The sequence below is a fragment of the Primulina tabacum genome, chromosome 15 (assembly GCF_025594145.1).
Source record: "Primulina tabacum isolate GXHZ01 chromosome 15, ASM2559414v2, whole genome shotgun sequence".
Classification (NCBI taxonomy): Eukaryota; Viridiplantae; Streptophyta; class Magnoliopsida; order Lamiales; family Gesneriaceae; genus Primulina; species Primulina tabacum.
In genome coordinates this window covers 33664339-33677768 of record NC_134564.1, presented here as the reverse complement: position 1 = coordinate 33677768, position 13430 = coordinate 33664339, and the positions used below count along the sequence as shown (strand labels likewise).

General features: G+C 31.3%; 2 protein-coding genes across 3 annotated transcripts; one reads left to right on the top strand and one right to left on the bottom strand.

Annotated features, from left to right (window-relative positions):
- The first annotated feature begins 4346 nt into the window (after positions 1-4346).
- LOC142526637 (secreted mono- and diacylglycerol lipase 1-like) lies at positions 4347-8909 on the top strand. Its single transcript, XM_075631159.1, has 11 exons — positions 4347-4510; positions 4598-4667; positions 5239-5336; positions 5697-5762; positions 5871-5918; positions 6028-6095; positions 6378-6450; positions 6572-6733; positions 7197-7391; positions 7939-8027; positions 8529-8909. Exons 2-11 carry the CDS (start codon positions 4601-4603, stop codon positions 8743-8745), a joined length of 1083 nt encoding a protein of 360 aa, XP_075487274.1. The 5' UTR covers positions 4347-4510; positions 4598-4600; the 3' UTR covers positions 8746-8909.
- Positions 8910-9032: 123 nt separating this feature from the next.
- LOC142526638 (uncharacterized) lies at positions 9033-10557 on the bottom strand. Of its 2 annotated transcripts, XM_075631161.1 has the most exons (3): positions 9903-10556; positions 9694-9786; positions 9033-9216 (listed from the first exon to the last, which is right to left on the bottom strand). In XM_075631161.1, the coding sequence occupies exons 1-3, from the start codon at positions 10417-10419 to the stop codon at positions 9209-9211; spliced, it is 618 nt and encodes a 205-aa protein (XP_075487276.1). In that variant the 5' UTR covers positions 10420-10556; the 3' UTR covers positions 9033-9208. The 2 variants fall into 2 exon arrangements, with proteins under 2 accessions (XP_075487276.1, XP_075487275.1); XM_075631160.1 differs by lacking the exon at positions 9033-9216 and having other exon boundaries at positions 9560-9786; positions 9903-10557.
- Positions 10558-13430: the final 2873 nt, after the last annotated feature.

Sequence of the window (13430 nt, the reverse complement as noted above, 5' to 3'; positions counted from 1 at the left end):
AGTATATAATATTTCATGTGTGTAGGTAGACGTATCTTACATGAGACAGTGTTCAACACAAAGATGAACAGAATCGCAAAGAAATTACAAAATTTTTGCGGGTTTTAATATTTTGATTTTTCGATACAAATTTCGTGTTTTCGCTAATTGATTTTATTTATTATCTTGTAAAAAATTTCTAAAATCGAATAATAAAAACATGTTAAAAATGTGTTGTCTTTAAGCACTATTTTTAATTCCTAGAATTAAATTTGATCTTAAGAACATATATATTGATGTTTTAGTGAATTGTCAATTCCAAATCAAGCTCCACCACTTCACCATGTTTATGTGTCAATTTTTATTCAGAATCATGTGATTTATATTTGTATATATCTATCCATATTATTATCTTTATTCTGAATGTGATACATATTTGTGTATGTCTACATATTTATCTTTATTCCGAATGTGATTTTATCTACAAATAAACAAAATTGTACGAGTATACTTATTATTTCAATGCCAACCAATTTAATAAGCATAAGTACTTGTTAAGGTTGTAACTTGGACCTAACTCAACCCCAAAAGCTAGCTCAAGGGGGTATTGTCCAAGACCATATATACAACTCCACGTATTTTATCCAACCGATGTGGAACAACTAACAGTACTTGTGAAATAAATTTGAGTTCAAAATGATAAGATATTAATTTACTAATCTTTTTTCACCTATGAAAAGTTGTCATTTTTTCTAACTTTTAATCTGTATAGCATAAAAATTCCAAATAAATTATAATATACTACAAATTCATCATCAATTTCTCTATATCTTGTCAAAAATCGAGATCTATATATTTTAATTATCGAATTAAAACATAGTTTTTATGAGATTTTTCAATCCGACTCGACGAATTAATTTCCATCTGATTAAACTCATGATTACATAGACTTAATTAGGTATCGAAGGTTAAAGAATATGAGTGAAATTTCCAAGCGCATTCGTCTTTCTGTTGTATCTTTCAAAGAAGCATCTGGCAAGCTGGATACATCCATTTGGGACCTCTTTAATTTTCTTATTTTACTTTTTAATTTTTTTTATTTTCTTTCTTCTTTACAAAGATTCGATAGTATGAAATGAACAAGCAACGAGGATAGAACCTTATTGTTAAGGGATATATATTGATGACATCCACGAATGAATGAATATATGTTTAAATTTAGTTCCTTGTCGGAGAATAGAAATTTGTCAGCGTAAGATCAATTGCGTCATATTTCACGTAGAATAATGTGTCTTTGTATCGGGTTCGGGCTTCTTTTTTTTTTTTTTTTTTTTTTGGTCTTGAATTTTTTATTTTTTTAAAAAAAAATCATTCGAGTTTCTCGAACTTTTAAGGCTAAAAATCAAACTATTTACGTAATCAAAATTTGATGAATCGTATTCTTGACTACATTAACACGGAGTTGGCAACTTGGATCTCACGCATCTTTAGCCAAAAAAGGAGAGAGAGGAGAAATGGGCTAAAGATCGATAGGTCGGCGAAGTCCATAAATGGCTCTAAATTGTCTCAAAAGTCAGTTTGCGGCGTTGCTCCACCTTGCACTCCATATTTCTGTGCTGGATAGAATATATTATAATATTAATAGATTTGATATTTGTACTCTATTTTGTGTTATCAACGCTACGTTTTTTGTATACATATATTTTAAATTTATTCACAAATGAAGTGAAAATAACAAGAAATGGAACGTAAATATCAACTCTTATATTAATATACACATAACAAGTTCAGTTTAAGTTTTGAAAAACATTTTGATTTTAGTTTTTGAAATATATTTTAAATCAATCAATCCACGGCGTAAATATGATCCAAAATAACTAAAACTAGATTAGAAATTATGAATTTTAAATCAATCGTTTTAAGTACTAGATAAAATTACATTCTAATGAAAACTTATTTTAATCATTTTTTCGATGATTTTCTTAAATAACAAAAAGACGTGTGGAATAGAAATGGAAGCAAAGAGAAGTAAGGACGATGCCGATAAAATGAGTGTGGCTAGAAACACACCTAATCCTCATGACATTAATTTATTATATAAATTTTAAAATAAAATTTAGTGACCCTTATAATATTAATTTATAGAAATTTTAGTATAGCTTAAATTATCTAATTATTGAACATGTGTTGGACTATATAATAATAACAACAACAACAATAATAATTTAAAACAACAATATCTACTAGTGCTCGTTTGCAAGGTAGTGTCCTTGTACAATTATCTATACATGATTTTTGTCATTTTTTAATTAATAATTTTTCATATTATTTTATCATGAATGATATAACAACCTACAAACTTAAAAATATTGATAAAAATAGGATTGAATTAAAAAATATAGACATTTTTTATACATGATTTTTGTCATTTTTAAATTAATAATTTTTCATATTATTTTATCATGAATGATATAACAATCTACAAACTTAAAAATATTGATAAAAATAGGATTGAATTAAAAAATATAGATATTTTTTTAAAAAAAATGTCATTTTATGAAAAAAAAATCTCCAAAAGTTACATAATTGTAATTTCAACTAAAGTATATTTTTTTTAAAAAAATGTCATTTTATGAAAAAAAAATCTCCAAAAGTTACATAATTGTAATTTCAACCAAAGTTTCACCAAAACAATTAAAAGTTAGTCAGTACTAGGACTTCAAGCTTTCCCAACATCATTTTTTTGTTGGTCCATGTCAGAAAAAATACGTGTTTACACTATCTTATGCATGAAAAAATGTTTATGCAATCTTTGAGTTTATTTTTTTTTCAGATGAAAATTGATACAAAAATTGAAAATATGATATTAATAAATAATATTTGATTACAAAATATTTTGAATCTGATATTAATATATGATTTTTGAGTATCCAAACATGTACAACATGTATTGATATTAATGACGCATGTCTTTTTTCAAATGAAAATCAGTATACTCAAAATTTTATATTTTGTAGATACGAAACAGTTGCTACTCAAATATGATATATTAGTACCGTATTTTCAATATTTTGTACCGATTTTCATCCATGAAAATAGGGGTGGACATAAAACCCGAAAAACCAAAAAAACCGGCCGAACCGAATAATTCGGTTTAAATGGTTCGGTTTTATCGGTTTTTCGGTCGGTTATGGTTTTAAAATTTATGAAGTTCGGTTTTTCGGTTCGGTTTTCGGTTTTAATCATCAAAAAAACCGAAAAATCGAACCAGCCATATTATTGTTAAATATAAGGTTTTTATGTATAATGGGCCATATTATTGGTAAGTATAAGACTTTTATGTATAATGGACCTATTAAGATTTAGGAACTTAATATCATTAACCCTTAATTTTTCAATCCAATCGTTTTCTCTTTTTTCTTAACACTCATCAGTCGACGTTTTCTCTTTTTTCTGTATATATTTCTTTAATATTTTCGTAAGATTATTTGTGTTCCATTCGAGCTGGTTGACACCTTGTTATCATTCTTATTACTGAATATTCTGTTTGATTCATGCATTTTCCATGTTTACATAGTTAATTAGTTATATATTGTTATTATATTCGTATGACATGTTTGTACACAACACACACACACACACACATATATAAGATTAAATCTAACAAATTAAATATTTGAAAAATTATGATTTAGATTTTAAAGGTATAAAGTGACATATAATTTTATTTCTCAACAAATTTTAGCCAACTGTATATAACCGACCGTATAAACCGAACCGTATTACAAAAATAAAAAATAAAACCGAACCGAGCCGTAATAAAATGGTTTGGTTTTGGACTAGAGATATTCAAAACCGAAAACCGAAAACTCGAACCGTTGTAGAGTAAAACCGGACCAAACCGACCGTTGCCCACCCCTACATGAAAAGATACATGAACCTAGAGATTATATATATTTCGCTAAAAAATAATATTTTTTAATGGATTGTGTCGAGTTGAAGATATGTCCCACAAAATCGATAAGTGAGACTGTTGCGTTGTGATATAGCAAACTAGAAGGGCACTTATGCGTAAATTATCAAATACTCTTTAGACGAGATTGATGATTTTAGCTACCTAATAACTCCATCCATACATTGCGGATTAGAATTTGTAGAAAAACCAAAAGGTCAATTTTCTCCAACCCACAAACCATCCCGAACAAGTTACATAACTTATTTATAAACAACATTATGAAACTACAATTTACTCCCTCAATAACTTCAAAAATACCGCCCAAACCAAGTCATCAATCAGCCTTATTCGGGGCAATTATGTAATTACATATTATTAATTAAGCTCTATATTATACCCTTTTCTTTTCCCACACGAACGTGTTCCCCTTCCCAGGATCTATCCAACAAAACTGTGTCTATCATTCGGCGTCGTTTCGTCTGGTCTGAGTTATCCGGAGAAAACTCTCGAGTTCACCGGAAAGCTGACCTTTTTTCGGAATTGGGGATTGCAATTCGGTTCTGGAGAGTTAATTGGGTTTGTCCCGTGCTATTTTCGAAGTGCTGATTGGTTTTGTTCTTATTTGGTTTTCTATAATTCGTTATTTGATACTCTTTTTTGCAGGAGATGGAAAGAAGACGGTGGTTGGCCATTGCAATTTGTGTATATTTGTTTGGATTTTCATCATGTAGAGGTAATTAATTATTTGGGTTTTTAGTTCTGATTGCGGATGTGAAGGGATATTCGATGAGCGGTGACTCCAAAAATTCTATTTGCGGCAAAATTCGGCATAAATTGGAATATTTTTAGGAGAAGTTTGTATCGCAGATACACTCTAACCCTTCTCGAGATTTTGGTAAAAAATTATAATAATATTGTGTGTGGTGTGATACAAATAAAGTTTATGCAGAGGAGTTGATCGTTAAATGACCAAGTTTCATGATCCATAACTTGTTACGTTAATCTCGTGTTATAATAATCTTGTACTGGTTCAATCTTTGATTTAATTTGTCTTTGCTTCGTTATATACATAAACGTTCTTAATGTTATGACTTATATGATACTTTTTTTTTATGTGGTGTCGATTAATTCTCTGCAGAGAAATCTCGTTCCAAATTAACTTTAGATGTAATTAAAAAATTCTGAATTCTTTACTTTGTTTTGAATGAGGTGGTTTATCATTCTTATTGCTTAATTCTATTTGGAGATACCTGCATCTCTGTTTCCCTTTTGGATATGAATGTGTCCATGCTTTATGTGCGCAGAATTGAAGGTGACGGGGAAGCACAGGCGTAATACCAATTATCAGTTGGTGACGTACAATCATACTCTTGCAAAAATATTGGTGCAATATGCTTCGGCTGTGAGTTCATTCTGAACTATATTTTGGATCCATTTGTATGATTATGCTTTAGGATAAGTATTTTAGATATTTACATATATGTATACATTTCTTTAGTGTCATTTTTATTGCTTGTCGTCCTCAAAGATAAGTGCAGTTGTGTGAGTAGAGGTGTTGGTTGTTTCATTAACACTCTTTTTTATTGAAGCGGTAGGTTTGGTAAGTTTTCCCATTTTATTATTGAGTGAATAATTTGTTACAATACCTCAGATTCTACGTTACGATTCTCTCAAGAAATTTTTCGATAGTATTTTGTTGAGTCAACATCCATATACGAAACTGCTGATGTATGGCATAACTAAACAAAATTTGCAATTGCAGGTATATTTGTCAGACTTGTCTGAGTTGTTTACGTGGACTTGTTCGAGATGCGATGGTCTAACTGAGGTAAAGTAATAGACTAATAGTTACATAATACATAATTATTTGTTGACTTAAATTGAATAGCTATTTATCCCCTAATATTTGGATTGGTATTATTCTTCTTGGGTACAGGGCTTTGAAATAATGGACCTAATTGTGGACGTGAAATCCTGCCTGCAGGTTTGGGGAAATGAATCTTCGTTTTCATCATTTTTGTCAGATAAAGCATTATTTTTATTTTCTGTTGACTTTGTTTATGAGATTCTAATATCCAGTTATTTCTATGAAGGGATTTGTTGGGGTTGCGACTGATCTTAATGCCACTGTCATTGCATTCAGAGGAACTCAAGAGCGCAGGTTTGGCTTATTCTTACTTGTTGATCTATATTATCTTCTCCATGATTGGTTGTTTCACCTCAAGGCCATTCTATTTGAATTTTGAGTCGAATGTATTAAAAGCGTAATACAACCCGTGGACAATCTCCCATGCTCATTATTTTGTTTCCACACATAATATGACCGATGCTTGTGTCTCTGAGCTTTTAGAGTTGCCATTTACATAAAATATTTTTTCTAAACTAAAATGTTGTAATCTGTTAAGGTCAGTTCTTAACTTATTTATAGGTAATTTATTTGCAGTTTACAGAACTGGGTGGAAGATTTGTACTGGAAGCAGCTTGATATTGATTACCCTGGAGTTGATGATGCTATGGTGTGTGCAACTAAACATACGCATTTCTTTTTTCTTTTTCCCTCATCCACATGAGTATTTTGACGAGTTTGCTGTGTTTGTATCCATATTCATTTTATGTGGGTGTTATTTTTTGGTCCAGGTGCATCATGGTTTTTATTCTGCTTACTACAACACATCCTTGCGTTCTGGAGTTCTAAATGCTGTCCAAAAGGCAAAGCAGTTATATGGAGACACTAAGATAATGGTTACTGGGCATTCGATGGGAGGGGCGATAGCTGCTTTTTGTGGACTCGATCTTCGTGTAATTCTACATGATTATTTTCATTATTAACCTATTATTGGCTTTTACTTTAGTGCTGTATGCCAATATTTAGATGGTGATCTTTGCCCAAAAGGGGTATAGAAGAGCGCTCCCAGGGATTTATTTTTGGTACAAAAATACGATCATGTTTCCAGAATTAGCCTAGTCTATGGTCAGGTTATCAATCAAGAAGATTGAACTCCTTAGTTCTAAAAGATGTTTTGAGTTAAGTGCTTGGAGCTTCTATACTCTTAACTAACTGCACGACTGTGTTTGATTTTTCCAGTCCAAAACTTTACACAATGGTTTCTTAAAGTTTTACAAAATAATTGCCCTGGGATGTCGTCTGGTAGAGGATTCAAATTGAAATGTATAATAATACTTATTAATTAATATATTCTGGGATAATTTGTTTGGTATTTTCTTTTTTGGAGTTTTTCTAATGTACTTGTCCTGTTTTCAGCTCAGTCTTGGAGATCAAGACATTCAGGTTATGACCTTTGGGCAACCTAGGATTGGTAATACTGCTTTTGCAGCATATTATGGCCAGGTGGTGCCAAATACCTTTCGCATCACGAATGGACATGATATTGTGCCTCATTTACCTCCTTATTACCATTATTTTCCTCAAAAGACGTACCATCACTTTGCGAGAGAGGTACTAGTTTTTGGTGTTTAACTTCATGACACATATATTAAGCTTTAGTTGCTCAATCTTTATTTGATTTATGTACATGTCAGTAACTAATCTTAATTAACTAGACCACCTCTTTCTTGTATTTTCTGTACACCCCAATTATATACGTTATCAATTTTGCTTTTATGGAGTATTTTCAGCATGATGGAATCTGAAACATACTTTTCTTTTTCTAAAGGAAAATTATATTTGATTGGCGTAAATAAAGGTAACGTGGAAAAAAATGTCCTGGATGTATTTGCACACTTTTTGATTCACTGCTTTCATTTATCTTGTTGGATCATTGTCCTAAACTGCAGAAATGATATACTTTGTGGTAGTGATTGCTTTAGTTTTGTATTTTTTTATTTTCGTATCTTAGTTCTTTGACTGCATAAACCCCCAAAATTAATGAACAGTTCACCATTTTTTAATCATACTGCATACAATTGGGTTATTTTGGCGTTAATTGCTTCATGATTTTTCTCGGCTTGCTCCTTTATTAAGATATAAAATCTTCATGTTGTAGGTCTGGCTTTACGATATCGGGTTTGGAATTTTGATTTATACGGTGGAGAAGGTCTGTGACAATTCTGGGGAAGATCCAACTTGTAGCAGGCAAGTATTTGCATCTAAGTTTTGTCATATTTCTATTAATGAATTTTATGTGTTATTTTTGGTTGCTGCTGTACTATATAAGATATAGCCTATGCTTTCTTTATACTTTTAGATAGTCTTGATCACCAGAGGGTATTGGATGGTGACGAACAACCCTTTGGACACTAAATAGTGATAGAGTTGGCCAAGATAGCTCTATACTGTTGCCAATCCTTCGTAAGAATATTTGTAGTTCTCAAATTGCTTCCTCTTTTATCAGAGGATGATCCTGCAGCGGCAAGGTGAAGCAATCAACCCCTTCAACCGAAAAAAAAATGAATTTTTTTTTAATTTTATTTAAAATTCACTTTTCATACACCTCTCTCCCAGAAGGCAGAAGGTATCCATCTCCCTCTATCTTGCACTGCGCCCAAATTCCTGGGTATTCTCCTGCTAATATCATTCTTGATTGCTAGCAAAGTGGCAGCCTTTGTGATAATCACTTCCCGGATTCCTCTGTAGGTCGGTGAGTGGGAACAGTATATCCGACCATTTGTCATATTATGGCATTGAAATGGGATGTGATGCACCAAGTGGCTGCAGAATTGTGATGGATCCCCGTGTTGCTGCTTATGGAAAAACGGATGTTGATGGGAATTTCATTTTATCCCGGAATCTGTCCACCCCAGTTTTGAAACAGAGTACAGAGGAGGTAACCAATCAGGGCCTTTCCATGTAGATTTCGGTCAACTGTGCCATTGATGCGTGTACATGACACGAGCCGTATGATTATCTTATTGGTTGGAGCTGTATCTGGACGGCCTTGGGTTGGGAAGGAGTATCTTGTATATAAATACTGTTCATGTGTATATATCATTTTAATCCAAATATCTACTTTGTACATGTACTTCTTTGTTCGTGACAGATATGCTGAAATTTGATCGACGAAATAATGCAATATTCAACTGAAATTAAAAATATTAATAATTATTATTTTTATTCCGTAATTAAGTTTCTACTGGTTAATTTTTCTTGTATTTTTCAGTCAGTAACTTTTACACAGAAGGCGAGATACAAATCTTGCCATCAATTTCATTGAAATATGAATTTGTGCGGTTAATAAATGAATAGGAAATGTGTGATAAACAAAATAAAAAGATTGGATCACCATTTCCTTCAATTTGTCTTCAAATCATTTGGTTTCACTTTCCTGCATAATCATCACCAAATCCAACGTAAGAAATGTTTAGTGATCACATGCCATATTATGTGCTTTTTTGCAGGCAAAAATCTGTGTTTGTTTAGAAGTTTAAATTTATTGTATGTAGCAAGGTAAAGCTAACAATTTTTATTAATTTAATTTCAGTTATTTGAGCCCGTTGGTCTACCTTCTCATTTTTTTCCCTTGTATTTGATTTCAAAGATTTCTAAACTTGTCCCCATGGTTCAAACAATGGTGGTGCAGCTTATTCCTGATTTTGTTCATACATGAAAATTTCAAGTCATTTACAAGAAATTAATTAGTTTTCGAATTAAATACCATGTTCATAATTTGCATCACAACAATTTAAACTGCCCTATCCCTATGAAACATAGATATATTTTGCATGAAAACATGTACTTATAGAATTATCTCAACATTTTTGACATGAAAATGTGAAGTTTTGTTAACTTAGATTTTTAGTACCATCAAGAGTCTTCTCTTCGCCTGTGGAGGCGGACTCTTTTGTTTCATCCATTATCACCACCTCTTTGCCTTCCTCAACCTTGTTTCCTTCTTCTGCAAATCCAGCACCTCGAGATTACAAAACAATACAAGACATACAATGGCGTGGCTAAAGAACATATATAAACAAACATTTCTATAGATGATAAGAACTTTAAAGATACACAAACCATTTTTTTTCTTTGCTTTTGCCTCTCCTTCCACAGCATCATTCCATTCTGTTTTCTGTTCATGCACGTGCCCCTTAGCACGGGGCGAATAGTATTCGGATTTCCCAGATATCCCTTCAGAAATAATGAATTCAATGGTTTCTTCTTGATCCCGTATAGGCGAAAGAAAGTTCCTTGGAGAATGATCGTCTGAATTCAGCTTTCCTTGTTCATTTTCAACAAATTTCTCCCCTTCTTCAACTTTTTTCGCCTTATCATCCGCCCGTGATTCTCCGTTTCCATCTGCTCCATCCTTTTCTTTTGTGTTTTCTTTTGTCTCAATATTTTCATTATATTCGACCTTCTTGATTAATGCATCAGGGCTATCATTTTTCTTCACATTTCCAAATTCTTGAACATTTTCCTCCTCTGTAGCCTTTTCAACAACAGGGTTATTGATCTTGATGGAATTTGAACTTTTTGTTATGGTAACAGTATTGTCTGTCGCCACAGCCTGCTTTGATTTCCCACAACCCATGTTTGGTGTTGAAATGAAGGGAGGAAAGGATTCTTGAATTGAGAGAAATAAAGAGATTATATTTTTTCCTTTAATTTCCCTTTTTGATGCATCTGCCTGTTTTTCACGTTAGTTTGTATTCATATATATAGAGGCAGAAAACCGTATTTTTAAGTGAAAAAGTAATGGAATTATTCTTTGAAATAATATATAATTGAAGTTGTCATGATTTAGCATTTATATATATATATATATATATATATATATATATATATATATAAAACTTCATGATTTAGCATTTATATATGTACCTATAAAAATATGAGTTTTATTTGTGAGCTTACTATTATGACATCTTGTTTTGCATTTTGACATAGTTGACGAGGTTATTTTAGTAATTGTGCATGTTAAGGTTAATATGATTTAATTCATTTTAATAGTATCATTCAATTGTATTTATGTTGGTATAAATTGATGTCTTGTGCATTTATTTTTTAGTTCATGTGTTTATTATATTCTTGTGACATTTAGTATTACTTTTGTATTTTTTTCACTTGTTTTATCATTCTTCTTCATTTTTTTTAATTGATTTCTTCATGCTTTTCTTTTTCTTCTTTGTGACATTCGTTTTTGTTATTTTCACTCTTTTTTTCCTCTTTGTGGCATTTTTTTGTTGAAAGAGGTTTTGCATTCTATTATGATGACTGTGGTATCTTGTTTCCTTTTTGTTTTTCATTTCATTTGTTTATATGCATAATTTGTTTTACTTTTGATATTTCGTGAGAGCTTACAGTTGATAACACAAATAAATTGAAGTACTTTTATTGTGCTTGACATTCTTGATCTATTTTTATGTGATACCTCTTTATTGGTTAGTTCACTTTTTTATCGTTTGAGAAGAAAGGTAGAATATATATTTATATTAACTCGGTTTTGAGTTTTGTCCCTTAGTTTTGTCCCAAAGATGATGCTAAATATGTAGAAATTCGCTATATTATAGTTGATAATGTTCAAGTCATTCTCATTTTTTACCATCTCCTTTATTATATTACAATCGTGTGAATGAAAATCCTTCATGATAGCAAGTGATTCATGTTTTTTGTCATTAGGCTTGATAGTTATAGCGGTTGATTTACCGATTTGACATATGATCTTTTTGTATCAATCGTGAATGAAGTTTTGGCTAGATTTGATATTATTTTGAAAATAATTTTAGAAATATCTTTCCTCCTTAAAATGGATGTTAGAGGAAGCGATTTCTAGGTTTGGTTTACAGTCATTGCTCGAAAGCTATAAGATGTAAATTTCTGTTTTAGGAAGAATTTTTGCATGAAGAAATTTTTTAATGAAATTTAGTTAAAAGTATCAACGGGAAAATATGTATTCTGATACAAAATTAATTACCTAAATATGTAATTCTAAAAACCGAACATAAAAAGTATACAAAATCCATAAAATATTAAAAGTTAGCAAAAACACAATTGAATTAAACTTGATAACAATTTTATTGGTTTTCTTTGTTGGACCTATCACATATAATCCCTCCAAAAATCAAGAGTTGTTACCTCCTCCGAACAAGTTGTGGGATTACATATATAATGGGTTGTATGTTATTGGAGAACATTGGGTTTGTTTCACATAAAAATAAAAAGAGTACAGATGAATTTATATTGAGTTACATTTTATAAAATAATAAAAATGATTGATCAAGAGAAGAGGCTCTCTGTAGCGCTAGCCCGCAGAGGGGTGTGCAAATAAAGAGCTTTGTTAGAATATGCCTTGAACCTGTCTAGCCCCTACTGCGACCCTTAACGGGGGTCTCGCTGCCCGGTCAACGAGTCGGGGTCCAGGGGCGAAGCACCCTGGTTTTGGGGGTTCGGGGGCGCAACGAGGCCCCCGACTCGGTGTATGCTATGTTGGGTATTTGGGCTGTCTGATTATGGGCCTAAGCTGGCACTTTCTGGTCTAGGGTTTTTTTTAGCAGCATAAATACTGGTTATTCTGTAACCTAGAACAACACTCTGTAATTTCTGAATACCAAAGGCAATAAAGCATCATCTTCTCTGCCCGTGGACGTAGCTAACATATTGTTAGTGAACCACGTAATTCTGTGTGTTGATTTTTACGTTAATCTCTCTTGCATTTGTTTTAACAAGCTTGATTTTCATTAAAAAAATGCTTGACTTGTCTGGAAGCATACGAGCGTGACATGAGTGTATCGAATGTGGAACCAATCTAAGCAAAAATCGCATAGCTAGGTTGTACAACTTTTTCTGGTCATCTATCGTCGCTAATTTCCTTCTCCTGTCTATTTATTTTTGTAAAATAAAATATAATTAAAATTTTAATTTATAAATGCATCTCTCTGTATATCAGCAAAAGCATCCATTGCTATTACAAATAGTGCATATAGAGAGACAAATCTATACAAAGAAGTATTTAACTAGAATGACATTTAAATGAATGTTTGTCCACTTTTATCGATTTAAATACCAATAAAGCTATCTCATGAAAAAATAAATAATTTATTTTATAAGATGTAGTTATATTAGATAAATAAAAAATTTATTTTACAAAAATGAAATTATTTTAAATAAAAAATAACATAAATACATTTTTTAGTAAATTTATAACATATCTTATCAACTTTTAAAAATATTTTAAATTTATGAATGTATATCATTAAATTTTTAGATATCATTTGTAATTAAAAAAATATGAATTTTTTTTAATTTTAAAATAAAAAATATCAATTTTATTTAATTATTTTAAGGACGAAATGTGCTAAGCATTAATTCTTGATTAAAAAAAAATAAGTGAGTGGACTACACATGCGGGGGGGCTAAACTGGGGCAAAAACTTGTGTAAGAAGGTCTCAAGTGTCGTATTTTGTGAGACAGACCTCTTATTTGAGTCATCCATGAAAGATTATTACTTTTTATGCTAAGAATATATACCTTTTGTTGTGAATATCGGTAGACTTGACTCGTCTCACAGATAAAGATTCGTGAGACCGTCTCACAAGAGACATA